Source organism: Epinephelus moara, chromosome 7, assembly GCF_006386435.1.
Source record: "Epinephelus moara isolate mb chromosome 7, YSFRI_EMoa_1.0, whole genome shotgun sequence".
Taxonomy (NCBI): domain Eukaryota; kingdom Metazoa; phylum Chordata; class Actinopteri; order Perciformes; family Serranidae; genus Epinephelus; species Epinephelus moara.
In genome coordinates, this window is record NC_065512.1 from 4,152,208 (window position 1) to 4,178,869 (window position 26,662).

Genomic DNA, 26,662 nt, shown 5'->3' on the forward strand with positions numbered 1-26,662 from the left:
CTGCGCTCTTTCTGATCCCACCCAGTGTCCAAGTGTGTGACAGGTGCGCCAAGGGAACCTGGCCACAAATTACTGAGTGTGTTTGGCACATTCCCGCACTCTGCAGGGTGCACCTGACTGTGGTCTGGCGGGTCATGATAATAGACCCTGTGGTGTCTTCTTATGAGCACAGAAAGTGGAGGAACAAGAAGTCTTGTTATTCCCCCTCCATTCTGGTGCCAGTTAATATCTAACACTAATGCCACACACTGTTCATTGGGAAATATAATCATTTGCACTGTGAAGCCTTTCACCCCATTTACAGCTGCTCTCAACATGAGATGTGCATCTGGACACCTTATTTGGATAATGACATGATCATGGGCCGTCACCTTTACACCTGACGTTAGAGTGTTGCTGATATTTTAATATTCCTTTCACTGCAGGTACATTTTAATATGCAAAGCTGGTTGGTGGAGCTATCTGATGTGCCAACAACCACTGCCTCAGGTAAAGGGAACTGGTGCTGCTGTATGGGCCTCACTGGGTCTGTCTGCAGTGACGTGTAAATGTAACTGCACATATAACATGGACGTGTATAACTGTAACAGATGGTTCAAACACTGGATGTCATAATTACACTGACAAAGAATCTAACAGGTGGAACCTTCTTTATTTTTTGTCTGCCCCAGTTAACCACACTTTGTCCACTGCTCAGTTGAAATGTGTCAAGTTGATCCACACACATTTGTCTTTGTAAAACAAAAAAAAAAAAGTCCAAGCCTGGACTTATAACAAACTTTATCTCTAATAGACTGACTCTGCACTTTCGCTGCCTGAGCTAATGTTAGCTTCCCAGTCTGAATGAACAATGACTTCACAGCCTCAAATCCCTGAGGTCTTGATTCAGGGCTTTTCAGATGCTAAGCCTTTAATAACACCGCTATGAGGTGCTTAAAAGTTTAACTGGAAGATTTGACATCCTGTTCCTCAACGACCAGCTGTCAGTCATTGCAACTGAAGACATGGACGTTAACTACTCATCTACAGTTACTGCTTAGTTACTTACAAACAGACTCACTGTCTGTATTGCTTAACAGACAAAAAGGATGCAGTACACTTTTTCAAACATCAAAACAGAGAGGAAACATAATGTCTGTTATAATGACCCTATTGTCTCGCGTAGCCAAATCGATCTCGCACTGTGTCGGTATTGGGGAACGATCTGGCTGAACAAGGGATGTCAACATTCAACCGTTAACTGGTTAACCGCTGAGAATACTTTGGACCATCTAAGCCTGTTGGTCTGTAAGCTAATGTTGCTGCTCTTCAGGTTACTGCAATGTGCACCACCCAGATCTGAGAGATAGACAGCTGGTTGCAAAGTGCACCAGCTGAGTTGGGTAGCAGTGGCGTATATTTGGTAGAGCTGGGGCTATTAATCGATATATCTGACATCATCGATTACAAAAATACACCAATTTACAAAACGTGCGTCAGTAAGCTGCAGCCGGCTTCACCCAGTCAAAGCATGGAATCCTCTGCAGAACGAGCTGCAGCTAAAATGGCTTGCGTCAAGTGTACAACTGCTACACACGGAAAGCATCCCGGAGGACTTGATCAAAGCGGGAGCAAGATGACACCGTCCTGTTCACTTATTGTCCCCATCAAAGCATGACATATTGAACACTACACATGTGCACGCCGCAGCAGTTCAGCGAGGTAGCGGTCACACGCTGCGCTCACAGGCAGTATGAACACTCCGGGTTGTTTGTATTTCTTTGAACCAATCAAAAATATCTTGGTTGGCACTAAGCCAAAGATGCAGTGAGGGTGCTTCTGCAAAGAGCGTTAGTAGGAAACTGGTTTTGGCAGAAAGACATGCGCTGACATTAAAATGGCTGAATCCGCACACCAGAAAACGCCACATGAAACATAAGACGTTTTAGCATGTGGGTTACTAGCTCAGAATTTTTTGCTTGATGTAGAGCACTAAAAAGAAGTGTGGAGATAGGAATGGCTATTTAAGAGTAGTTTCACATTGCGACAGAGATTCTGAAAACAGTAACACAGAGGAAGCGTGTTACTGTCTGAGATGGGCGGCCAAAGACAGTCTTTATACATATAAGCCTCTTTTACAGTGCTTGTTTCAAGGTGGGAATTTCGCACTGATATTCCACCTATCCGTTCTTTATAATAGGTACAATCAAGAAATGGGGGGACAGAGCTATCTCGCCTTTAAGCTGGCAGTGAGGGTAGTAACAGCACCCAATGAAGGTCTGTGTAAAAGAGACAGCCAGCGGGACGGGACCATGATTTAGTCGAAGTTTAAAAAGCTGCTGGAAGCAGTTTGCAGCCAAATCAAAGAAGAACAGCAAAAGAAAATGTCTGTAAATCTGTAAAACAATGTGGTTTAGGAGCTCCTTACCCTCCGAGCAGAGGAGAGATCAGCCGTCACATAGGGAGGGTAAAGGATTGTTACTGCCATGTTACGCCAGTGGTGTTAATAAAGCGCTGCCAACACGTATGCTATACGTCACACTAGAGGCTGACGCTGTTGTGTTAACGTCACGCCTGTGATGCCTCTTTTGCTTCCAGGCTGACCACATGATGTTTTAAAATCAAACATTGGAGCAGCATGATGCCGCCATTATTTGGTTCTGTGTAAAAATCCAAAAGAGGCATGAAGAAAGGACTTCGTAGCAGATCTGTAGCGTGATCTCTGTGTAAAAAAGGCTACTGTGACGGGTTTTCAAAATGAAGGTTTGTTATGGTCTGAGAGCTGCAGCCAATGACAGGCTGCATGTTGCGAGCCAGACTGGTGACCCAGTGACATTTATCCCATTTGGTGATGAAATGCTTCACACTGACATTTAAGCAAAAGATGGAATTTGTCATTCATTGGATGAAATTAATGATCCAGAGTCCAGTGCAGAGTTGATCTGGTCAGTGACTGCAGGGCTGCATTCACAGCTGTAGCATGTAGCAGACCAGAGCTGACTGAGCTGCTGTCGCGTCAGCAATAGAGTTTCTCCTCCTCTCTTAACAAAATTGAAATAAACTAGTCCACAGAGAAAAGGGCATATTAAAACACACATCACTCTCCACTGAACTCACTTACTGTGTAGCCATCACAACAATGGCAATTGCATGTCAGCATGAGGCCTTTCTCCTGTATGAAGCGGCAGAGCTCTGAGCTCACTGCTGACTGGGTGACACCCCCTCCTCCCCTCACACACACACACACACACACACACACACACACACACACACTGAACTCATTGCCCCCATTCCCTCCTCCCCGTCTCCCTGCGCCTCCTCCTCATTTATCTGGTCCCTCCCCCTCACCCTCCCCTTCGCTCCGTGCTCAGCGCTCGGCCGCTCCTCCCTCCTCACTGGCGGAATCCAAAGCGAATGCTTGGAGAGCGCAGCTCCTCTACAGAATAGGTTGTGACACACAGCGTAAGGCAGACTCCAGCCAAAGGATGACTCCCTCCTTTAGAAAAGGGCATCTGACAGCACAGCAACTGCACATTTGTCCAAATAGGCCAAATACACATCACAATCTGGCTCCATTGTATGGACGCTAGTTAGTTTACTACTTGAGGTTTAATGGCATTAATGTTCCACGCTGATATTTCCAAGTCAATATTTTGCTGGGGCAGAGCTTGTTTTGGATGGATTTTAACAATGGATCAAACAAATATTCAAATTTAATACCAGGCTATCATTCACATGGACAGGCTGGACATGGTTGGGCCAGCGTCTCTCCGGCTAGGCACCACTTCAGCCCTGTGAAGTAACAGTCACCATTTGACAGCTCAGCATTCCTCTGGGCCTTGGCCTTCAGGGTGACGTAACCCCTCCTCACGAACCCAACATCTCACCCTCCCTTCCCCCATTAACACATTCGCCAGGCCTCAGACATGGGGACGCACAAAACTTGGCAGGGCAACTACACCGGAGGCCTTCAAGGTCATGGAGGAGGTGGAGGGGTGGCAGCCGGCAGAGCAGGGGAGAAAGGTCATCACAAACCAGCAGAGGGGAAGGAGGTATAAGAACCAGTGCAGTGTGAACTGCTTGCTTGTTACACCTGCTGCCGTGTGAGCAAATGATTTCACTGAGAACTGAAATGGTCAGTGAAATAAATGGATCAGTGTTGCCTGTAAATGGACAGACTGCACCCAATCCAAAGCTAAGTAAGAGTAAGTGCAATTGTCAGTTAAAAGGGATAGTTCAGATTTTTTGGGGTTGTATGGATACTTATCTATAGTCAGTGTTTTAAGCCCCGATTCCACCGAGCAGTCCAGTACGGTACAGTTCAGTTCACTACACATTTTTTCTGTTTCCACTGTGAAAATGGTAAATGGTAAGGCAAATGGGCTGCACTTATATAGCCTTTATAGTCATCCTGCCACTCAAAGCACTTTTTACACTATGAGTCACGTTCACCCATTCACACACACATTCATTCACTAGTAGCCGAGCCTATCATACAAGGCGCCACCTGTTACATTTTTTAACTCACTCACACACCAATGGAACAGCCATCTTGAGCGATCTGGGGTTCAGTATCTTGCTTAAGGATACTTCGACATGCAGACTTGAACCGCCTAGACTGGACTGCTTCTCCAAACTGGGGGCGTGCTGACTGACTTCTACTGCACATCCTACACTGACTATTGATAAGTGCCCCATACAACCCCATTTTAAAAATCCTAACTGTGCCTTTAAGTAGTAATCAAAGTCATAGCCCTGGCATGACAATTCAACAGGATTTCAAGCATACAATTTTTAGCACCGACTGTGTTGTGGTAGGGGACTGGATGTTGACACCTTACTCTCTACAAGCCTGATGCAACTGGGAGAAACTGGTGAAGATTATCAAGCCCATCGTAGCTTTTAGTGGAGCAAGAAGGAAGCCGTTAGTGGATCTGTCAGGAGCAATAATGCTCTGCTCCCGATGGGACAGAGAGATGGGGCTCACTGCACATGAAGGGAGTCCCAAAATGGCCTCTAAATCTGGGTGATTAAAAGCAGTCGTTTGACAGCACAATCCCCTCGAGAAACTGAGCCACATGGGTACTGAGCCCACCTGAGCCTCTATTGAGGAGGATGATGTGGCTTTGACAACATCACAGGACACCTAACGATAAAAATACTGGATGTCACTTCAGACATTCTTTCCTTTGTGGACTAACCCATAAAACATAGCAAAATGCACACCACTTATAGGGATCCAGTGCTAATGGGCACATCAACTGGGAGGTTCCTTGCAGCTTAGAAGCAGAACCCAGGTTGTCTATTTGGACGGATAATAAAATGAATGCCATGGTTTTAAATCTTCAAAGCCTCAGCTCTGACTAAGACCAAAGAAATGCTCTGTTGTGATAACTTACTAAAGCAGAAAAATCATGCTCAACAGGCACGCAGGTTGCCGTAGAAGACAGATAATGCCAGGCCAGCTGCTACAGTTTGACATATTGGTAAGCTGTCTCTTCTGTCTCCACTACTTTGGCTATTAGGTTCATTTGAGGACACGTCAGTGAGTGCACTGCCTGCAATAAGATGTTTTCTCATTAAAACATGAAGACCACAGTCACACATAATGCACCTCCCTGCTGTTGTTTTGCAACCAGTTCTCATGCAAAGCGTCTTCGCACATCAATACTCCCACTGCACTGCATGTCAGACCACCACAAATATATGAATCCTCAAGCAGCAGGAAGCACATAATATAACTGCCTCTATTTAAGATGTGATGGTGTTTTGCCATGTGAGCCAAACAGGAAGAGGAAACTTGTCATACTGCTTATTACTGATGCAATACAAGTTGGATTCAGCACTGTGATGCTGTCGGCACAGGTTGCAACATTTTCATTTGCCTGAATGTGTCATAATGACAACTGCCAGTTCAGCTGGTTTGCAAAAAAAATCAAACCTGTTTAAGCTCGTACATCGGACAAGACAAACCAGAAACGAACCCAACTCTACAGCTCAGACACTTCAACTGTTTGTTAAGCCACAATATTTCCTTCTATATGTGCACACATGTTTAATACGCACAAACACAGTCTGGAGCCAACTCTTTACTGAACACACAGGTCAAATGATCAGTGTTCTCACCCTACTCAAGGCAAGACAGCAAACATGGATATGCCAATATGTCTGAGTGTTGGTTACAGTTGGACTACAGCTTTGATTATACACCATGTTTTCAATCAAACAAGAAAATATAATCATCATGCATGCAATGAAACACATATTTCTGAAGCACTTACCACTGAAATGCGTTGTAATGGAAGTAAACCATGCCAAGGCCGTATAAAAAGGCAGCATTCTGAAAAAGAAAGGGTCAGAAAATTGTTACAAACAGAGGCATAAAACTTCTTTATCACATTGAAATGATTACAGTTCAAAATCTGACACTAAAAGCAAGCAGTTTCAGCCTTGATGGTGGGAGGGGACTTTTACATACAGTGTGTTCATTACTTGAAATGGCACGTCTCTATACGAGTTTAAGGTAGAAATGCAATATAATAAGTATGTTTTCATTAGTGTTTAATCAACTGAGAATAACAATCGTGTTTTTGTCACCTTAGAATGAGCCGTTTATATCTACATAGGGAGCAGGTCCTCATTTATGGCGATTGTGTTGCACCACCGTGTTTCTACAGTAGCCCAGACCGGACAAACCAAACACTGACTCTAGATAGGACCATTCGTGTTTTTGTGTCTGCCACCATAGTTAGAAGTACCTCCGAGATGAGCAGCATCGGAAACATGAAACTGCTTTATTAAGTGTTTTCATTCTGGTCCTTTTTGTTGGAGAGCAAGAGTGCTCTGTGGATATATCGGCTTGCAGTAAAAACCTCCTGAGTTAGTGAGCACAAATTAGCAGGTCCTAGGTTGGCAGCCCATCTCCGACGTGCCAAATCGCGTTGAAGAAAAACGGATTTGTCGCGTGTAACTGTTTTATTCTGTGTTGTTACTGGTTTAAATCACCTGAGCCGTTTGTTTTAGAGAGGAAGAGACCTCTGTGGATAATTCAGCTCCTGATAAAAACCTTCTGAACAATAAACACTGAAGGAATTCTAACCAGAAGAAGTTTCAGCTGGTTGTTACACGCCACTAAATCCCCCTAAATCTTACACACTGGACCTTCAAATATAAATCATTTAATAAGAGACATGCAGAACTATCAGCCTCAGTCTTATCTGCGGTCTTATAATGTGTGATTGAAGGTTCTTACAATGCCTGGCTCAGAAGATGAGTACACGCTGAGTTAATAGAGAAAAATGGTGGGCTCACACAGCAGCTGCTGGGCGAGCAGCTTGTCTATGACGAGCCAAAAAGTGTGGAGGAAACACTGATTTATAAAGAACGCTTTATTCAGTGTTTTTACCTGTTTTAATCACCTGGTGGTGTGTTTGTTTTGGAGAGGAAGAGACCTCTGTGGATAATTCAGCTCCCGGTAAAACCTCCTGAACAATGACCACTGAAGGAATTCTAACCGGGAGAAGTTTCAGCTGGTTGCAATCCTCAATGTTAGACGCCACTAAATCTTACACACTGAACCTTTAAGAGCATTTAAGAGGTATTTTACCATTCATTTCTCTTTTTATGTTTGCTAATTTACATTAATATAAGATACTGTTTTCCAGTATAGTACCAGTTTAGTTTTCCCGCTATGTCAGTGAACTAATATTGAGTATTATATAGAGGCATTGGTTTCCCTCAGGGTGTAAGCAAATGTTAATGATCTAATCAAGCAGACTGAGCAGTATGACCAACATATGTACCACTTATTGATGATAAAATAACTAAAAAGACATATGAGACCAATTGATGGGCATGCAGCAGAATTAAATTATGTCCTGCTGAAGATCAACAAGTACCTGAGACGACATCTCAGTCAATACAAAAATGACTGTTGCCTTTTTCTTTCTGACCATTTTTATGAACAAATTCAGAAGAAAAAAAAACAAGACTTTTGTAAATTAGGTCTCACAGTATCAACTGATCAAGTGAGTTTACATCTTCCATTTGCTGGTCTTTTCTGTCAAGTGATGAGACACACCATAGCGTGAAACAATTTTATTTTATTAAGTGTTAAACCATATAACGTAAATTATACATTACATGAGGAAAAAAGTGAGTAGAGCTGTAAAGCTGCAATAAGATCTGGCCAATGAGTCACACCAACACACTAGTGCTGCACGATTTGGCAAAAATGTGCGATTGCGATTATGGTGGACAATATCGCGATTTGCGATTACAATATAATTACAATAAAATGTAATAAATAAATGGTATCATTAGTCTTCTTGCTTGATTCAGTGCTTCCCCTACATTATATTTGGGGGGCACTGACCTGACAGTTATTGTAATGGACAGACCGTGTGTCAATGACCATCAACAGACTGAGCACAGTCAAACATGCTGCTCACACAGCAGCGCAGCCTATGCTGTCTCAAGTGTTGATATAGATTGGTCGTGTTGCCGCGGGACATGGTGACATTAACTTTGAAACTTTTACACAGCACGTCTTTCAGGTACGGCGACGTTGGACAGAAAGACGTGCTGTGTAAAAATGTAAAAGTTAAAGTCGCCACGTCCCGTCTCAAGTGTTGATATAGATTGGTCGTGTTGCCGCGGGACGTGGCGACTTTAACTTTTACACTTATACAGCACGTCTTTCTGTTCAACGTCGCCGTACCTGAATCCAAAGTATCGCGATTGCGATTAGATTAATCGTGCAGCACTACAACACACTGAGCATAAATCAATGAAATTCCTACATAAACATAATTATGTTGATGCATCTTTTTGCCACTTCCCACTAAGGACCAGTTATATTTGGTCAGTCACACCAGTCTAGTCTTGGCCAATAACAGCCCAGCGCTTGGGGCTTCAAACTGCGGCTATTCTACACGGCCACCAAGAGAAGTCTGCCCCACGCCATTATCTAGCAGAGGGTAGGACCTCACACCCTCACTTCACCGTGGTGATCTGTAATCCCGAGGAGCCCAGAGCTGTCAGGTCTGATCACAATCCAGCTCTCAGCACCTCTGTTTAATGGGCATTCCAAACAGTGAGACATCAGACCAAACGGGCCTATTCATCCACACAGAGAGCACGGAGAGGACAGGCTGGACGCCATCATATCACAGCTGATTGGACAATTTATCTCCAGGCCATGAGCAGGAACTGTGGGCAATCTGAACGGAGGCAAGTGTTTCTGCAAATAATACTAAAATGTTGCATCCACTGTATCACATCTTCATGAAAGTCCCTGCAGCTACGCTCTTTGGATGATAAATGTCACTCGATTAGCTAAATTGAGCAGAAGAGATGTCGTGATCCAAACTGAATAAATAGAGTTAAATAAGGCCATTTTTTCATTGATCAACCGGTTCAGTTAAAAAATAGTTTCGGCAATATAACACAACAGAAAACCCCTGATGGTTTTTCTGAACTTCTTCTCTGTTCCCTCACCTTTAAGTCCAGGTAAAGCAAAATCTACTATTTCTTTTTAAACACGTAATACATGGTAGAAATTTTTCTCCATGCCTGGTCGATGACGCACTGGGACCATCCTCATCATAACCCCTCCCCTACTATATAAATATTACGTTACGACAAACTTTAACTTGGAGCGCAGCACATAGCATCAGTGTCGTTTCGTCCATGCTCTGTGCGTGACCGGCAACTTCGCTACGTCCCACAAGCTCTCTGAGCTCTTTCAGTCTAATAAATACATGTATAAACATCTTTGTTAAATGCCACAATCATATAAACCCAAGCTAAACAGCTGTCACTAATGTATCTGTAAGTATTTCTGGCTGAACTGGCTACCTGTCCCATCAGCAAACTGCTCACTGCTGTGGGTGTGTGCTTTGTGCGTGCATTGGTTGCTGTTGCTGCTAAACGAGGCTATCACCGTGCAGCAGCTCTTGTTCCGTGGTTCAGAGGGTGTGTGCTGTATAACCACTGACTGTGTGTGCTAATGGGTTAGCTGCTATCGCGTCTGTTGCCGTGGAGCAGCATTTCTTTGGTTCAGGTGTGTGTGCGTGTGTGTCTGTGATACTGGGTTAGCTCCTGAAGGGTGTCCGTCATTTGGCATTGGCTTGGCCTTCATTTTAGCTCCCTCAGCGGACACGACCCCAGCGTCTCAGAGCAACCTAATTTTATATACTTGTTTTTTTAATCAATTTGGCTGGGTGCTTAATAATACATTTTTTAAATCACAGACTTTACGCAGACTTTGAGTTTTGCGTTCCTCCGATCCCCAGGAACGAAAAGTGTGTTGCTCCACTCCAGTTATAACAAACACTCTGCAGATACTACAGCATAGAGAGATAATGTGACACTTTATCTGGTGCATTTATTGCTCATTAATTCTTTCAAAAGACTCAGACAGAATCTAGCCACTGGCTCTGAGCTCAGCTGCAGCTGGTTGAAGCTGTGACTGTGGATGCGGTTACTGCTCGGACTACGGCTGCAGTTGTGGTTGTCTATGGCTACGGTGGCTGTACTGTGACTTCTCGTTACTGCTCCTATTAACGTTAACCAAGAACGCATTGTGAAGCCACACTGGATGTGAAACTGCTGTGCCTCTATCAAATACGACAGGAGTGTAACCAACACACCACAGAGGAGTTCAGCAGCTTCAACAAAACACTCGAAGCACAGCCATGGCGATAGTCACAATCACAGCGACGGCCTGTGCAGCAGAGGGTGGGAGCGCTACGTTCACCAGCTCTGCCAGCTCTATCTGAGTTCATTCATGCTGTGGTTGAAACCAGCAGCAGTCTACTACATTATAATTAATACTGTATCATAACACAGCTCAGCCTCTTTTTGTATCAGAGGCAGGGCTCCAGCCTGTTTCTCCAGACTGGAGGCATGCCGACTGACATAAGTACCTCATATAACCCCACTTCAAAAAATCTGTACTATCCCTTGAATGTGCATCAGTCACAGCAGGACACTGAGGCTCTTCTTTACTAACGGTTAACCTCAACATTTGCATAATTCTTTGTGTGCTCACTGTTACTAATGTGCCACATGTACCGGCTCAGTCCCACTGACTTGACTGCAGGCCACTTGAGCATGTGGGGCCTTCCACCGCCCTCAGTTCTTACAGTGTGTCTCTGGCACAGACTGTACCCACTCCCTCAGTGTCCTTAAATGCACTCAGCAGTATATTACCTCCACATGTCCTCGAAGAATCAAGCACATACACAACAGGCTGACAACCAGCCCAGTCTTCTTGTGTGCACAGCAATCTTTCCATCATCGCTCGACACATTTCAACACAGTAGAGTCTACTCACTAAGCATTAGGACAGTGATATGTTTTCATTGTTTGTCTCTGTATATCAGCACACTGGATTTCATGTTGATATAACAGTGCCAAGTTACACCTTTACGAATACCTAAGGATGTTCACATTCACACTGGGTGAACACTGCATAAAAAGTGACCCAGTTTTAGGGCAATGCAGTTGAGTGTGCACTGCAATGGTTTCTATTGGGCACCATGTGGACCAAAGAGCAGACCACACCAACAGTTAAGGTCAGAAAGAATAGTGGCACAAAATATAAAAGGTGCTATTTTACCAACATGTTGTGCAAACTCACCTTCCAGTAGTCCGTCTGTAAACTGAAGTACCTCTGGTATGCAGATAATGCTGAGAATAATGAGACGAATAGAAGGAGGTGATACAGACAGAGGGGGAAACACAGAAGGAGATAATCAACAGTTAGTGAAAATATTCAAGATATTCGACTCAGCTGCACTTTCAACACTTCCCAGTGAGAAGGATTTCAAGACAAAAAACTAAATATCTGATGAGAGTGACCCTTTGTCGACAGGCTTTAGCAGTGTGAACCAAAATAATGAGCGTAGAATATCAAAGCAACAACAGCTCACATCGAACGAGTACTTGTGAAAAAAATAGCTATCAATTGATTATTCTATCCTTTTGTTGGATCCAAATTAGCGTCAAGTAAGTGGCCGCTAGTCTTCAAGAGGTCCACGTAAAAACAAACAATTTAAAATCACACAGAATCAAAAAAACAAGAAAAGGCAAAACAATCCACTACAATTATAAGAAAACAATCAGGGAAGCCCCTTTTACACTGCCTATTCAAGGCGGGAATTCCACGTCGTTATTCCACCTCGATGTTCTGTAGAAAAGGTACAATCGCAGAATAGGCAGGACAGAAACAACATTGGTATAAACTGGACAGTCGGCAGGACAGGATCATGATGGCACAGGGGTGACACTTTACAACATGTTATGCGCGCAACCCATCGCAGGAGATTTAAAAAGTAGCTGTTAGCAGTGAGTGGCTAACTCCAAAAAGAACAGCTGCCATATAACAGGGACGGTAATTAATTGTTGTTGCCATGTTATGCCATTGTTGCTGTTTATAAAGCACTGCCGACACGTATGTCACACTAAAGGTCAATGCTGCTGTGTTACATTTCACTAGAGCTGCCCCCTGATAGTCAACCAGAAAGGTCATTAGTCGGCAAGATTTCATTGGTCGCTTGGTCGCCAAAAAAAAAAAGAAAAGAAAAGAAAAAAGGTGAAACTCTATTAGGAGATATGCCTTATCAATATAAATCAAAACCTATGTGACTGAACCATGTGGGACTTTAATGTGAAAGGACAGACACAGGAAGTGTCCACGCTCAGCAGTCAGACAGGAGTCAGGTTAATTTCCAGGGCTGGTACCTGCGGTTATTCCACAGGCTAGTTAATAACATGTCGGGCAGGAAATCCAAAGTGTGGGATCATTTTGAGAAGGTGAAGGACGAACCCAAGGTGATATGTAAACTCATCTTCATTGGTCGACTACAAACATGACGTATCATCTGAAACATGGAAGTAGCTACATGCCCATTAGCCCACAGCGTCATTAACAGGCGGCTCGCTCAGTGTGTGACGTGCACTTGTAGATAAAATATAGGCCTATATTAATGAAGGTTCATTAGTACGGTTTTGTATTTCTCTGTAATGTAGCACAGTGTTAACAATGTTACTGATACTATTCTTTCTCACACCTTCAACTCGAACCACCAAAATATATCATTACATTCATATCAGAAACATGCAGGAGACTAGTCGACTAATGGCCCTAAATGACGACTATCAGTCGACTAGGAATATTCTTAGTCTGGGGCAGCCCTACGTGTCACAATGCTGGGACACTATTTAAAAATTACACACGGAGGCAGAATGATGCAGCTGTCATTTGGTTGTATGTAAAAAGGTGGCATGAAGAAGGGACTTCACAGCGGCTCTATAGCGTGATCTCTGTGTAAAATGGGACTTTAGATTTTAATGTTAGAGAGGTACAAAATAAACAAGACGCAGGAGGCTTTACACATAGAGACTCTCACCTTTTGGATAGTCCTCCAGCAGGAGGTTGAAGTGGCCGAGCTGACAGAAAATGTCAGGGTCCACTTTCCCTTCTGCTTTCAGGATGAGGGCATCGTAGCAGCTAACAGCCTGAATGAAAGAACAACAGCAGTGAAGAGTTAAAGAGGTGCTACAGCTGTAGTGAAGAACACAGAGATAAACGGTTGATCAATACCGTGCATATCACACAACAACGATAAACGGTCAATACACCAAGCAAATTTTGACTCCAGCCTGCTGCTTTACCTCAATGCTTTGGCCAACAGCTCAGAGGTGATTATCAGACACAGCTGACTGATAAACTACCAAAGAGTGTGTTTCCAAGCCTTCCAGGACTGTTTTGCATAGCAAGAGCTGAATGCCCAAATATGGACCGTGTCAGTTAGGGTTTAAACACTGGCTAAACAAATGACTCCTGCTGGCCCATACTGCAGCCACTGAGGAGGAATGATGAGAGAGTGGGGACGGGTATCGTTAGCATTTTATTGATGCTGATTTCAGTACTGCTTATTAATACCAACACCTTACTGATACTCTTATTCATACTACTCTCTGTAATTTGGTGCAAAATAAATTAAGACATGACATAAAAAGATTGAACAGTTGTGTAAGCTGCTGATTCACAGTGAATCCCCTACAGACAAAACATAAATAAAACTGTACCAAATCAATCAACAGGCTTTCTCTTTCTTCTTCGCCTGAATTCAGAGCATCTCATAGAAGCAAAATATAAATAAAACAAACTAACTTAAAATGAATATGTCATCACAGAATGCAACCAAAAGGAAGCACTGTGAATTGGACACGCAACTCGGACCAAATGCAATTTTATTGGTTACTTCAGTCTGTCTTTAGGGGCTGGATGGATACGGTGATGCTCTGTAGAGCGATAGTGTTATGGGTGTGTGAGCTGACGCTGGACAAGGACGGGGATTCAGTGTGGTGATGCAAAGTAACTTCACTGTACGTTCAAACCAGAAACTTCCAAAGAGGAGGGGCGTCGGTGGCTTAGTGGGTAGAGCAGGCGCCCCATGTACAAGGCTGTTGAGACAGCGGCCCGGGTACGAATCCATGCCCATTAAAGGCAAAAATGCCAAAAAAAATAAAAATATCTTTAACCAAAAAAAAAAAAAAAAAAAAAAACTTCCAAAGAGGCAAAGTCTCTCGCGGACACCCAAGAAGCACGACTGTCAAAAATATTTGTGGCAGCTTTGGTCGCTCTAGTTGCTCATCACGTGAATCATTGGAAGTTCGTGCTTGTCAATTTAAAGGAGATGCAAAGCAGACTACTGACTTGAAAGCAGCGTAGTTGCTACTTGCTGTTGTCCAGTCAAAAAGTTTATAGTTGGCCTACAGAAAGTTATGTTTGGTCAATGAAAACAGAAAACGTATGTCGTCGCATTCAAACCAAACAACTTGCATGCTAAGTCGCAACATTAGCCTGCAATTCTCTCCTCTATTACTAACATTACACACTTTAAAACTCACCAGACCACGTCCACAACGTGGTCCCAAGCCTCATTCTTTATATTTTGGTCTCTGTAACCGAACAGTAACACATTATAAAAGGACTGAGTGGGCGCGAACGCAAGCAATAAACTTCTCGATATCCATCGTCGGAACAAGTGTGCAGTACGAACCAAAGTTACATGGCTTGTTCTCTGGGACCCGCTTCATCGAAGCACGTCAGCATTCCGATTGGTTGTCGCCAAACCGCGTCAGGGCTCACTACCATAAAGTTAAACAAGTTTTAACTTCCCTCCAGACCCGCTCCGGTCTCTTTAGTAGCCCAAGACGCGCGGCTAACAACCAGGTCGCCCATGTCGCCGGGCTCTCATTGAAAATGAATGACTTCCGCCATTTTGTAAGCTCTGGTCGCTGTTGGTTTGAACGTACAGTTAGTGACGTTATTCCAAACAACGGATCTTCCAAAACGGAGGCTATTTGACAGTTTAGAAGACACCTTATTTGATATGCAGCAAAATCAAAATGCAGTCGATCATATATGTGGAATTGCAGGAAGCCAAAATTTTGACAAGATTTATATATTATAGGAATGTCTGTAGTCATAGCCTTCATAGTGGAGGATTTGGGTTCCTTGTATGAACCTAAAAATATAAGGTTACTGTCTACCCGCAGTCCTTGGGGCCCTCCGTGCCGTGCCGCCAACACTGCAGCCATGGCGCATTGAGCTCCAGAGAGCCGAGGATGACCGCAGTTAGGTCTCCAATGTATGCAGAGCACCACAACAAAAACGCTGACACATCACTGACAGTTTAATATCTAAAACACAGGACTGCCTCTCAGTGGTTTCTTCGACATGAGAAATACTTCAAAAACTAGTGACATCACGCAACGCCAATTGACTTCAACATGGTTTTGTTGTTTGCAGTGTAGATGTATGAGGGGAAATAACAGGGCGTGTCCCCAGGACGCATCAGTGGTAAGTTTACTGCATCCTTTCAGATTTTTAAGGCTATGACACATCAAGCCGACGGTTGGCTGTCAGCAAGTGTCTGTCGCCCTCATCAGTAGTGTGTTCTCCTTGTCAGCCCCCGTCTGCTATTTTTTTGGCTGACTCAACACGTTAAATCTGTGTCGACAATGGTAGACCCCATCAGTGAATGAAATCACCGACTGGCAGTAAAGAGACACAGGGGTAAGACAGTAAACAAAGAGCTTAAGTCAAGAGGAAGTGAGACTAAACAAACTTGTTATATTAGGTAAGGTTATTTTTCTTAAGCCTCTGAGCTCCTTAGCAGAAACGTTTCCTGATGGTTTGTGTTATTCTTCACTGGCACACGCTAAGTATGCGGTTTCAACACGGAAAAAAAATATTGATCGATTAAAAATTGATTGTTTTACAAACTGTCCAAAAAGACAATGCAGTTCAAGGCTGGATTACAAAGGGAAACGATCACACAGGAGCCTTCACTGAAACAGCACAACAGTTAGCGTTAGCTTCTGGGCAAAAATAAATTAAAAAATAAGTCTGTCGCATGCAGCGTTCCAGAAATATTTAACTTTAGTAGTATTATGGCATATACGACATAGTCAGCCAACTGCTTTAATGACGAGTGTAGGGCTGAACAACATATCGGAAATTCTTTTGCATCGTGATATTAACATGTGCAATATAGCCTAAAGGTATTGCAAAAGACTGATTGAACTGTGATAAATTGTATATCAAAGTCATACATTCACACGCAACATATTGTGTTGAAACAGTATTGTTGGGTGTCTTCACTAGTTTTGAAAGTTTTTTTTATGTCACAAATAAACACTGAGAGTGAAGCTTGTGTTTTAGATGTTATTACCATACTGTCCGTGATGTGTCAGTGTTTTGTTCTGGTGCTCTGCACAGATCTGACACCTGTCCGCCAGCCTGTTCTCATTCCCGGCTCTCTGCACCACCGTTTCCTTGTAAAGAATGTGGGGCAGCAGAAAGGGTCACAGGGACTACTGGTAGACAATAACCTTGTATTTTAAGGTTCATAAAATACACCCAAATATGTCGGATATTACTACAGACATTCCTGTTATCTTACATCACAGTGACTGCTGTGACAGCAGATGCTGTATTCACTCATGTCAGTGATGATGGTGCTTTACCATCCAGCGGATATGCCGGGTTTTTTGATAATGCTTATTTCTGAACTGACGAGTCAGGAACGGGTTCCAATTTAGTACCAGTGTGTGTGCACGCATCTGTGTGTGAGATAGAGTCAACATAACTATTATGTTGAATGCAATAAGCCATGAAAAAAAACAGAAGAATAAAATTGAGTAATTTTATGTTGAACAGAGTGTCACCTTCAGTGTGTGCTCATCTTGTTGAGCTTTGCCATCACTTAAATGAAAAGGACCCCAATTACAAATGATTCAGTGATGTGTTTGTCATAAGACTGAAAGCCTAAAGCACAAGACTGGGTGAAATGAAATCAGTTTACTGTGACACACTGATTCTAGTTTACTTCTGTACCTTTTTAACATTATGTTCTTGCACAGTTTGTTCTGAAGTCACCCAGACGTTTTCATCTGTATGTACCATTCAGAATATATTGTTTGTGTTTGTCTTGTGGTTAGTGATGCAATCAAGATCAAGATCAGCAATGCTCATGCAAGAATTACTACCGGAGCAGGCCATATATAATATGTCTTATATTTGCTTCTTCTTTAGACAAACTTGCAAATCACATCTGATCATTCTGATCACACAGTGAACACACTGTTGAGCAGTTTCTTTGCAGCACAAAGCTGAAAGTAGACTAACAAAATAAGTTTCATATGATCAGCTCTACGCAGTCTGTGAAACCAACACAAACTTTAGTGTACTTAAAGTCAGGGCTGGGTGATTGATCATCTTTTATCTTTAATTTTGATTATGAAAACAAGATAATTGAGATGAAACAATTGTTGTGCCGCATTCTGTTTCACAGCAATGCTGCGTCGCCTCACGTCGCCTGTGTCCAGGCCAAAAGGTCGCACTCGAACACACCACAAAGACTACGGCCAACCGCCAACTAGCACGTACATTCTGCATCTGCTGAGATGAAATAGCTCTCCATACCAGCAGGTGGCAGTAGTCACATTAAAGGGAAACCGAAGACTGACAGAACGGATTCAAGATGCTAGTCAGCCAGTTAGCACATTAACAACACAACCTGATACTGAAAGAATAGATTATATTTACAATGTGTTAGCAATCAATAACAATCAATTATGAAACATTTCTGCGAAAGAGCTCAATGACTAACAAATAATTTTACATCATCTAAAAAGTTTGTGTTGATCTCACCGCTCATGACATTAGCTGTTTGTTTGTTTTGCTCACTTCTGTTTTTTTATTTCTCATGCACTGAGCTGAACTGCCGGACAGAGGGATTACGAGCTCCAACGCCTATTCAACATGCTGAATCGGCAGAGAAAACGCTATCAAGGACCAGTAAGGGTCAACAGTGCAGGACACGCCGTGTGACAGAAGCTCACTAACAGCCAGATACTGACCGATGGCTGACCGTCTTGGTGTGTCAGGGCCTTTAGAAAACTAATGCATTAAGCGTTGCTAACTTGGCGACCTTTTCACTGGATTAATCAACTTTTTAGACCATCTCAGTGGCCTTATTTCTAAAAGCTACTAGCGACAAATCTAGCGACTTATTAAGACCATAAGGGAAAAGTCAGAAATGTATTATGTTGTAATTCATTGCAGTGCATGGTGCTCAAAGTAAATGCAGTCAACGGCTCTTTTGCCAACAGTGCTACATCCCAGCCTCTTCTCTTGTGCCGTCTTTGTATCTGTATATCATTTATTAGACTTTTTTTTAAAGTTCAATAAATGCATGATGTTTCCAAAGTCAATTAGTAATCATAAATTACTGTCATATCAATACTGACCAAAACAATCACAATTATAATTTTTGTCATAACTGAGCAGACCAACATTAACAGCAATATCTGTTCGCAGCAGAACTGGCTCTTCACTTATTATGACAACACTCTAGAGAAATTACTAAAACATTTATTCAGAAAGCGCATTAAAAGGGTGAATTCTGATACCAAACTGTCCGACTCATATATCAGAAAAACTAGTAGGTTGCATCCCGCACTGGACAGTCCAATAGATGAATATTGGTCATTTTATTTGCTAACCTAATGACCGTCACCCTCATCGTGCAATAGAAAAAAACATTTTGTAAATCTTCATAAATGATGTGACATAATTTACAGTCATTTATATGTATATAAATATGCATGTAATAAAAGATTCTGTATAGACTCAATCACCATGTTTATTTACAACAACTTCCGGGTAGAAAACCCTTGCGTCACGTACATAAAATTGAACAGCACTGAGCAAATGCTGCTTCAGTTTGGTTAGTTTTTAGCCACCAAAAAAAACCTTACTGTCAGACAGTCTTTTCCAACAGGGAATTGAAGCTGCTATATCAAAGCCACCAGACTCCATTGACAAAAACAGTAATTTTACATAGCAGAACACTGGAGTTGCTGATCTACCCCAGCCTTGATTGGTTTTAGTGTGAGGTAAAGCAGAAAATATCCAAATATAGTGTAAATTTACATCGATATTGATTTTTCTAGGTGGCTACAATATGTTTTGCAGCAGCCCTGTCCACAACAGAACGTTGCTTAGCTTCCCTGCCAGTAGATTTGGGGTGTTAAAGATGACAGAAAAGCAGCATAGTACATAAAATAAGCACAGCAGAAACGTCACATAGGTCGCACAACCGTGTTTAACCATATACTTCTGAATGGTACAGTCATGGTAACAAAATAAAACAAACAAGTCTGCCAATTTGACATATTCAAGCAACTAAAATCAACTGCCAGATGTTTCCCAGGAAGTGACTGTTGGTGTGTTAGTGTGAGGTCACAGTGATTCAGTCTACACTACAGTATGATATGTTTGTAAGGAAGATGGACCTCAGTTGGGGTTGTAATAAATCATGCTTGCATCATTTATCACCGGAAAGCCACTACATTGATTTGAAAAGATGGGATCTAAACATTCATGTATAAAATTAATATTGCATTAGTTTATTTTATTGAAACAAATGTACTAGTACCTTAATATAATATTTATAGAATCAAATTGAGTCTTTGTTGGAGGAATCACCACCACTTCAACCCCACCACCTTATCTCAAGCTCCTTGTAAGAAAAAAACGCACCAATTCTCACATTTACAGAAAAAAAAACACTCACAAATATGCATTTCCTTACACTTCCATTATGCAGCATATTAAAACCATGCATTACCACACACATTACCACACACGTTTTGGAAGTGCTGGCTCAATGCCAAGCCATTCTACTTATGAAATTGTGCAACAGGGGTTAGCTGAGGCCCAGCAGAGCACCCTGCAGGGACAGTGTGATTCAGCAAACAATACACTTACACATGCATCCTACAGTTTTACAAACTACATTGGGATAGTACTAAAATAATGTTTTCTTATTGTTCTCAATGATAAGTGGATCAGTTTTAACAGTGGCTGAACTAATACACTCCCGTCCCCCCTGTTTTAAAATGGTAGAGTCCAGAGAGAGGATGTAAAGGGAACTTAGGTTGATTTATTCCACCAGAGATACACATGTATTTAATGTGACACAGCCTTATGTATTTGGTGTTATCACGAGGAAAGGTCCCACGATCAGATCCTATACGTTTATGGTGTGTGCAGGCCTGCATGTGCTGGTCAGGTACGGTCAGCAGAGTATGAAGGACGGCAATACCGGAGCGCATGGCTGATCCTGATCTGAAAGTCCACCCTAACAAAACAATGTAATCAAGCAGAAACCAGGAGCCACATGTTGAAGACACACATCAAACACAGGCGACGTAACGGTGCTCACACGGACTGCGTGGACACGGCTATGTGCAGCACTGTACACTCAGCAAAGTGGGCTTCCGCTTTATAATCAACCACCTTTGTCACACACACTGAACGCCTCCGTCGTGATATGGTTTTATGCGAATGCTGATTAGCCTAGCCACCAATGCTAGTTAGCAAGCAAACGTTTGCTTGTGGGTATTTTCTTCCCATCCCCGCCATCTTGGGCCAAGTCAAGCAGCCATTATTTTATGCAACCCTAAAGTGGTAACGAGTGTGTGTTTGTTTCCATCTCGATAATGTCAGCTAAGTGGCGTCGTAGCGGCTGTGTGTGCGAGTAAAGAGAGGGGGGAGAAAACCGCTGGGGCAGTTAGCCGCTACATGCTAACAGAGTGAGCTGACGCACCAGCCAAAGTAACTGCCGTTATAGAGGATGGGACGGTGGTTCAGTGGGATACAAGCGGCTCTGTCAACTTAACGTTACGGAAGTGTGTATTTAGCTTCCATTAAAGCTTATAATCATTTACCTGCGAGCTACATGTAACAGTAAGATAGCAAGGTGTTACATTTGTGCACCTCACCTTAGGAGCCCTTTAGTTTGGCTCCACCACACAGCAAATGTGACCAAGTTAAAACATTATGGTGTCTTCTTCACACATGCCTGCCTCCCCTTATGGACCATTGTGTTCATAGTGATATGTATGTTATAGCAAACACGTTTACGTACAAAGCTTTCACCTAGCATGCTACCTATTCCTTCAACAACCGATGACACAACTGATTTTATCAGGGTGTGGATACATGGACACACACAGTCCTGCAGTTTGACTCTCTAGGCCCGTTTAATTTTGATTTAAATGTCCTGGAGTTGATGTGTCTGAGCTCAGCAGTGCAAGTGTTGCTTAGTGTAAAGGTGCATAAATGAAAGCTGCCGTTACAGTCAGTGTGGTTCAGGTTAAAGTTGGGGAAATGGAGGCTTGTGTGTGTCGCCGCTAGCCGTGTAGCAGGAGCAGCGCTGGGAGGTCTGTACCACTTATTTCAGGTGGGTTCTGCACTAATGAGAGGAGATAACCGAGAGAGGCATACCTTTAACAGCAAGGCCTTCGTTCTGGCGCCATCTTCTTGAAGCCTATGAAATCCAAACAGTGAACTGCAAGTAGAGGACAGACAACACACAGGCGGTTCCGTATTACTTGGGGGGGCTAATCGGTATTTGTTGTGTTCAAACTGCGCGAACAAAGGTACATATAGCAGAAAAGAAGCGGGTGAGGCGGTTCACACAGCAGATGCGCTAACCTGTCAGTTCCCACCAGGCTCTCTTTTTCTTGCGCTGTTAGCTTCGGAAAGTCCTCTTCGATATCAGTCGCTGTTCTCGACGCCATTTTCTCCTCGTCATTACCAGCAACGCCGAGACTCCGGGCAGCAGCAGAGGCAGCGGCGGTGAGCGACACTCCGCACGATTTCATGGGAAAGAGACGGGACGATCGACGGGACCGAGTAACTCCGGGCAAAATGCAATAACAACGAAAGAGTTGCACGCCTATCCAGGACTAAAATGGGGCGTAGCGTAATTCTTGCCAAATCCTCAAGGAAATGATCCCTTCAAGTTACCTTCCACACTCCTCATTGTACATCACAACACAGCGTGTATTCCAGTGCCAGTTTGTGCATGAAGTTGATGTCACGTTGGGTGTTAGGAGGGAGTGTTACTTGGTAATATCGCAAACTTCCCCAACCATCGGCTCAAAGTTGTTGTAATTGTGTCACATAGGCAAACGCACGCCGCCACCGTCGGCACGCCCTCCGTCCGCACCGGCCAATCAGCGGCCGGCGTGTGCGGTCACGTGGCCGTCTCCAGTTGATGTGTTGCGAACACGCGGACGAACACGCGCACGCACACATCGAACGGGCGCTCCAAGGCCCGCCCCCGAGGCCTGCGATTGGTTTCTCGCGTTATATTATGATTACGTAACTGTATTTCAGAGCAGCCCATTGGTCAGGACAGCTGTCAGTTTGTCTGTGGGGGGCGGCTGTCAAGGATGTTTGTTGCAACGTTGCACATAGATAGATAGATAGATAGATAGATAGATAGATAGATAGATCATAGATAGATAGATAGATAGATAGATAGATAGATAGATAGATATTTTTATATGTGATATAATATTTATGAGATTTTTTTTTTACTTTATCAAACCAAAGGCCAAATCACATAAATAAATTATTATATTATTATTATTATTATTATTATTATTATTATTATTGTGCAAAAAGGGGGAGGTATTTTAAATATTTTTTTAAGCACCGAGAAGAGATATGCTTTTTTGTTTTTATTTTCTTAAGAGGGGCAGGGTTCCCACACATTTTCATGGATAAAATTTCTAAACTTTTTCATGACTTTTCATGGACATAATATAAAGAATTTTATTTTTCTTGCCCCACTTGTCTCTCGTTTTTCAAACATATCAGATTCAAACTCTTTTCAAACATAATGTCAGCTAGCTGGAATAGTTTAGTAGCAATTTATTTCAAACATGTAAGTAGCAAATAAACAAATTGTAAGACAAAAAAAACCCAGGTTACTAAAGGAAGCATGGAAACTGAAAACAACATATAATGATTTGATTTACATGGCCAAAAAGGAGTGGGCGGAAATACAAACTTATTTATTTACACCCCTTCTCCATATATTAATAATAACCAATTATGTAGCTCCCCATCAGTATAAAGCTGTAGAATACTTAATTCTCATATTCTAATATATTAAATTAATTACCAATAATATTTGTCTTACAGCAAGATATAAAGAATTACAAAAATACTGAAGATAAGATAAGATATCCTTTATTTATCCCACAGCAGGGAAATCTGCAGCATTACAGTAGCAAAGGGACAGTGCAAACAAGAAGCATCAGTAGAAAAATAAAATACAAAGCAATATCTAAGCACATAAAATAAGTAAACTGTACAAAAGCAAAGCGTATATAAGCAGACTATAAAAACACAAAGCAGTGTAATAAGGAGGCAACAAAAAGAAGCAGAATATAATAAAGAGACAGACTGAATGGCTGATTTTATGTTATTGACCGACAGAAGTGTAGATATTGCAAACTTTAACAATACTGATACAGACAGGGAGAGACGCTTGAACAAATTTTTTCTTGTTACATAACGTGATAGGTTATCCGAGGAGGATCATTTTCACAATTTCATCATACACAAAGAAACTCAAACTTTTTCAAAACTTTAAGTGATTTTCTAATTCTAATTCCATGACTCTTCCAGGACTGGAAAATGCTAGTGTGATATTCCATGACTTTTCCAACTGTAAGAATGCTGGAGGGGCACGCAGAATTAAATCTTTGTATTTTGTATTTATTTTGTAGAGGCTGTGAAAACATAAATTATTATTTTTGAACACATCATGTGCAAAACATAATTAAATCTGAGCTTAAAATAATGATATTCCATCAAAATGACTTTATTCTGTGTGTCATTTAAAAGCCTTAAGGGTCAAAATAAAACAATTAAAAAACAAAGTCACATCCCAGCCACACTGCTCCTCTGATAAGTTAAGAATAGTCCCTAAGTACGAAACAAAGTAAAATATAAGACATAAATAAATGCAAAGCAATCAGCTAGACCACACACTAACATTTAGACTTGTTCATAATAGTGCCCAATGTGCATTTGTTGTCATCTCATCTGCAGGTTCTGTGTCCATGACAGTTTATGGGTTTAAGCCAGGTTTTGTTTGGCTTAACCTCCCACTGCAGACAAAACTGTAGCTCGCTGAATAAGCATTATCATATTATCAAACAAGTTCTGCACACTAACCATTACATATTAGTAGACATGGGAGGTAATGCAATTATGTCATAATTAATCTGTTGTAATTAGAATTTAATGGCATTGTATTCAACAAAATAAGTTACTAAGGTTTACTATGGTTAACCCTTATTTCAGGGAGGTCTCTTCTTCATGGGCACATCTAATGGTGAAGACTGCTTGGCTATATTTCTTAATACAGCTGAGAAGAAAACATTGTACTTGTGACATTTACTTTAAGGGGTGGTTCAGATTTTTAAAGTGGGGTTGTATGCGGTCCTTATCCATAGTCCTTATAGCCTTAGTCAGCGCATCCCCAGTTCAGACAAGCAGGCTGGAGTCTGACACAGAAGATGAGCAATATACTGCTGTGAATGGGGGTCAGCAACAAAATGTATTTTAGCCACCTAAAAAAAGCAATAATAATAATACATTTTATCTGTAGAGCACTTTTCATGGTACTCAAAGACGCTTTACATTTGTTAAAAACAATCATAAAATACACACAACATCATTCACACATTAAAAGCCTTTTTGAAAAGATGAGTGTTGCTGAGTGATTTGAACTGGCAGAGGTCGGTGCAGTCTCAAATGTGTTTGGTGAGAGTGTTCCAGAGGGAGGGGCGGCTATGGAGAAGGCTCTGTCAGCCCAGGTTTGGTGCTTGGTCCTGAGTGGTGGAGTCAGGAGGTTGGCATCAGAGGAGCGGAGACTGTGGGAAGGAGTGTGGCGGTGGAGCAAGTCAGTGAGGGAGGAAGCCAGTGGAAGTTCTGGGGGACAGGGGTGATGTGATCGTGGGAGCAGAAGAGGTCTGGATGTATTGGAGTGTATTTAGGACTATGGATAGTGTACCATAAAGACATACAGGATATTTGTTGAAGTGTACAATATATTGTGAGTATTTTCACTGCTTTACCTCTCCATCAGACAGCCTGTTCCAATGGGAAAGCCATTAATGACATCAGTTCTGCCTCTATGCTCTCGTCAAAGCCACCAGACTCCATTGAGAAAAACAGTCATTTTAGCTCACTGACCACAGGAGCTGCTGGTCGACCACTACTACGATCAGTTACTTCGTTTGTGTTATTGTGTGACTTTGGTGAATCTGAACTAACTCTTTTAAATATCAAAATCCCATAATAACACAAACAAAATGACTGATCGAGGCAGTGGTAGACCAGCAGCTCCTGTGTTCAGCAACGTTAAACCATTATCTTTCTCAATGGAGTCTGGATTGGAAGAGAGCAATAAGACAGCCTAATTTTCCAGCACTAAATCACTGTCTGACATTAAGGTAAAGCAGTGAAAATACTCTGAATATAACACACACTTAAACTAATATTGATTTTTCCAGGTGGAACTTTTTTTAGGTGGCTTGAAGACGTTTTGTTGCTGATCAGGGACGTGCTGACTGACATCTACTGTCTGTGGATAAGTACTCCTATACAGTCATACTTCAAAAACTCTGAACTATCCCTTTAAAATAGATGTTCAAAACACAGTATTGGTACAATTTTCCTAATATCTGTGACAAACCTCTATATCTGAACTTTAATTACTGGAGCATTTGAAGATAATCAACAGTCAAACTCCACTGTTGATCCTCTGAAAACCATATAAAAATACACCTCCAAACAATATTAACCTACCACAGATATCCACAGCACATCACCAAAATATATGTTGGAAAGGAAGCAACATGGACTATGAAATATAAGGTATGTATTCTGTTATTAATTTGCTTTTAATATAACAGATTTCTTCCAACCATCCATCCCATAATTCCTTTTCCTAAACCCACAATCACTTCAAAAATATGTTTTTTATAAAAGTAGATATTTCTGTCAAGTAGGATTTATTTATTAGCCTAAATGTGCTACAGGCTACTCATCTGTTGTATATTTATGTATCATGGTTATGAAACATTTTCCCACATAGAATATGTTTAGAATAACTTGGCAGGTCGATCTAGATCTACGTTTTATTTCGGTATTTTTATGATTAAACTTTTTATTACTTTTTCAGCATTTGAACAAACATGACATTACAAATGTACAAACAACATTCAA

At 42.0% G+C, this 26,662-nt stretch overlaps 1 protein-coding gene across 1 annotated transcript in view; it reads right to left on the minus strand.

Moving 5' to 3' along the window:
- kdm6a (lysine (K)-specific demethylase 6A) overlaps positions 1-22,554 on the minus strand; it is a 61,464-nt gene extending 38,910 nt beyond the window's left edge. Inside the window, exons 1-5 of the mRNA XM_050048413.1 lie at positions 22,064-22,554; positions 21,854-21,917; positions 13,395-13,503; positions 11,624-11,673; positions 6,261-6,319 (exon numbers count right to left, since the gene is read on the minus strand). Of these exons, the coding sequence (XP_049904370.1) occupies positions 6,261-6,319; positions 11,624-11,673; positions 13,395-13,503; positions 21,854-21,917; positions 22,064-22,233 (452 nt within the window). The 5' untranslated portion in view covers positions 22,234-22,554. The remainder of the gene's footprint in view (positions 1-6,260; positions 6,320-11,623; positions 11,674-13,394; positions 13,504-21,853; positions 21,918-22,063) is intronic.
- Between the last annotated feature and the right edge of the window lie 4,108 nt (positions 22,555-26,662).